At 46.5% G+C, this 3450-nt stretch overlaps 1 protein-coding gene across 1 annotated transcript in view; it reads right to left on the minus strand.

The window, feature by feature from the left end:
* FOXI3 (forkhead box I3) overlaps window positions 1–214 on the minus strand; it is a 5006-nt gene extending 4792 nt beyond the window's left edge. The window contains exon 1 of the mRNA XM_031934164.1: window positions 3–214. Coding sequence (XP_031790024.1) covers window positions 3–214 — 212 coding nt within the window. The remainder of the gene's footprint in view (window positions 1–2) is intronic.
* Window positions 215–3450: the final 3236 nt, after the last annotated feature.

Here is a 3450-nt window from a genome sequence, read left to right on the forward strand (position 1 = left end):
CGGCTGCGGCGGCGGCGGAGGGCGGGCCTCCCACGCCGGGCCCGTTGAGCCACAGGTAGGGGTTGGCGGCGGCGGCCGGCGGCGCGGCGTAGTCCGCCAGCCCGTAAGGCGCCCTGGCGGCCGGGGGGGCGCCCGGGGCGGCGGCGGTGGCGGCGGGCGGGGGCAGGCCGGGCTGCGAATACACTCCGAAGTTGTCGCCGCAGTAGAGGGCCATGTCGGCTGCCGTGGGCGGCCGCGGCGCGGCCGCGGCGAGGGGCGAGCGGGGCTGGTCTCGCCGCTCGGGCGAGAGCATCCCTTTGGGGGCCAAACCTGCGGCTCCGCCTCCACCCGCGCTGGGCGCCCGGTGCTCCGGGCCGAGGTCGGGCGGGTGCTCGCCGAGCGCCTGCGAGCCGGCCTCTTATAACCGAGCCCGGCGCGGCGGCTCCTGGGCTGGCCCGGAGCGGGGCGGTGGCCGCGGGCCTGGGCTCTCCACGCCCCCGCCACGCCCCACCTGCCCGCGCGCCCAAACCCGAAGCCAGCCCGCCCCGCCCCTACCACCCCTCTACCCGGGCCCCGGAGCCTCGGGGAGGCCGGCGCCTCCAGATTTCGGGCGAAAAGCAGCACCCCGTTCCTAGCCCACGTTTCTTAACACCATAATAAGTAAAGCCACGAATATTAAAGAGAAGATAACCCGAAAACAGTACGAATGATTTCCAAAAAGTTAAGTTGGGGTGGCTGCTCGGGCCACCTGCCTAGTCGCCCTTTGCCTTTTCTACCGCTTTCCTCCTAACCTTTTGTCATCGAGTTGCAGTATTCACGTCTAGTCTCAACCGATCGGCTTCCAGTCGAAAATAGTCGATGTGATTTATACTGCTTTGCGGTATACGGTAGAGGTTATTAACGGGCCCCTTTGGCGTGTCCCCTTCTCGGGGATTTTGTGATGGGAGGAACGGAAATCAGTGTTGAGTTTTTCTAACCAAACTGTAGGTTCGCTCACATTCGGGAAGCATTTGTTCGTTTTCTGTGTGGTTTGTACGGGCTTTCGTTGTGATTTGTTATCTTCAAAGACATAAAGGTGAATGTTTTCAAAGACATTTAAATAAGTAGCTTCGGAATTAGCATTTTAAACCCGAAAGTTTCCAAGTTTTAAGTAGTATAAACTGTGCAAGAAGCGCTCATTTATAAAAACAGTCTCATCTAACGGGGAAATCTATGACTTGCCCTCTACTTTTGCTAATTTTTTTTAATGCATCCCCCTGCCAGGGAAAACAAATAAAACTTGTAAAATACTGTGGCGACCTCCCATTCTACTAATCATCCTCGATTGGCTCAGAACAGCAATAAGAAAATTGTTTCTTTTACTGTTAAAAGTATTCCTATATGTATTCTTTATACATGACAGGTCCGAGGTTTTCATTTAAACGAGAGGGAGAGGGAAAACGTTTTTTTTCTATTTGCCAATTGCCGACTGGCAGTTCAGAATATTTAATCATTCGGAAACTTCCCTTCTCCAAGGCATTTATTTTCATGATGAAACAAGTTATGTATTTTGGAGGAATTTTTTTTCTTCTGGTGTCTCACCTCTTAAAAATGAAATCCAAAAATATTTAATCAGCAAATTTGGATACCTAAAATGCAAATCACACTTCACATGTCACCATTTAGTCGCCTTTTCTGGGACCAGAAAGAAATTATTGTCAACCCTTTAAAGCACTGTTTCTATTCAATCTTCAGGCAAATGCTGTAGAAAAGAATAGTGTTTGTCTTAATTGTATTTTGGTTCAAGGATCTAAAATGTTTTCAAAATTTAGATAAGCCCAGTGTTATTTTTTTCTTCCTAAATGGCCTAAAATGAAATGATTTTTTTTTTAAATAAGGATGACAACTATGACAGGAAATTGGAAATTGGAAAACTTTTTTTGTTGTTGTTTTTTTGAGACGAAGTCTTGGTCTGTTGTCCAGGGTGCAATGGCGTGATCTCCGGCTCACCGCAACTTCCGCCTATGGGGTTCAAGTGATTCTCCTGCCTCAGCCTCCAGAGTAGCTGGGATTACAGGCGCCCACCACCACACCAAGCTAATTTTTGTATTTTTAGCAGAGACAGGGTTTCACTATGTTGGCCAGGCTGGTCTCGAACTTCTGACCTCCGATGATCCACCCGCTTCGGTTTCCCAAAGTACTGGGATTACAGGCGTGAGCCACCGTGCCTGGCTTGGAAAACAGTTTAAAATAAGTTATGATACTGAACTTTAATATTTGTTCTTAAGTGTAAAGTTCTAAACTAAAAAGAGAAATTCCAAAAGAAAAGCTGGGAACCTAGATGACAATAAATTACGCAAAGTACCAACAAGGTGCAACCCCGTCTCTACTAAAAATACAAACCATCTCCCTGTAGTAATTTATGTCCTTAAAAATATAATAATTTATCTTTTAGCAGATTGCTTGCCCATACATACTTTGCAGTTTTTCTTTAGAGTCAAATTCTTAGCCCAATAGCTCCAAATTATTCTGAATAAGAGACCACGATGTCACATTATTCTTTCTTGTTTTGATTAAAGGTTCTACCTGCGTGGGTTATTTTGTTTCTTAACTGTAGGTTAGTGTGTGTGTGTGTGTGTGTGTGTGTGTGTGTGTGTACCTTAGTTTTATTTAAAAATGAGAGAGCCACCTAGCGACTCTTCACTTCTGTTACAGCATACATCTCTGTAGGGATCTGTGGGGTGGACGCCCCCTCTAGGGGTTTGGAAGTTACATTTTCATATCTATTTTCAGTTACGTATTAATTAGATATAATTTTTATTGTTCGTGGCCTAAATTATTGAATGTCAAAATCAAAATAAAGTTTTTGGTCTCTGTTTTTTTAATTAAACAAAAAAAAGCATTTGATGAACTTAAATAAACAGATAAAAACTGTGTTTAAAATGCAAGTTCTCTGTAATAATGTTTTGTTAAATTGCCTTTTATAATATAATCAAGGCAATTGATTAAGACACCTATGGCAATGTAAAATAAGAATAGCCTTACCAACAAGGTGCAACCCCGTCTCTACTAAAAATACAAAAATTAGCTGGGTGTGGTGGCAGGCGCCTGTAGTCCCAGCTACTCGGGAGGCTGAGACAGGAGAATTGCTTGAACCCGGGAGGCAGAGGTTGCAGTGAGCCGAGATTGCGCCATTGCACTCCAGCCTGGGCAACCGAGTGAGACTCCGTCTCAGAAAAAAAAAAAAAAAAAAAAAAAAAAAAAAAAAGGTAGGCAGTTGCAGACCGGGCGCGGGGGCTCACGGCTGTAATACCAGCACTTTGGGAGGCTGAGGCGGACGGATCACTTGAAGTCAGGAGTTAGAGACCAGCCTGGTCAACATGGTGAAACCCATCTCTACTAAAATACAAAAATTAGCCGGGTATGGTGGTGGGCGTCTGTAATTCTAGCTACTGGGGAGGCTGAGGCAGGAGAATCGCTTGAACCTGGAAG

The sequence above is a fragment of the Piliocolobus tephrosceles genome, chromosome 15, assembly GCF_002776525.5.
Source record: "Piliocolobus tephrosceles isolate RC106 chromosome 15, ASM277652v3, whole genome shotgun sequence".
Lineage (NCBI taxonomy): Eukaryota > Metazoa > Chordata > Mammalia > Primates > Cercopithecidae > Piliocolobus > Piliocolobus tephrosceles.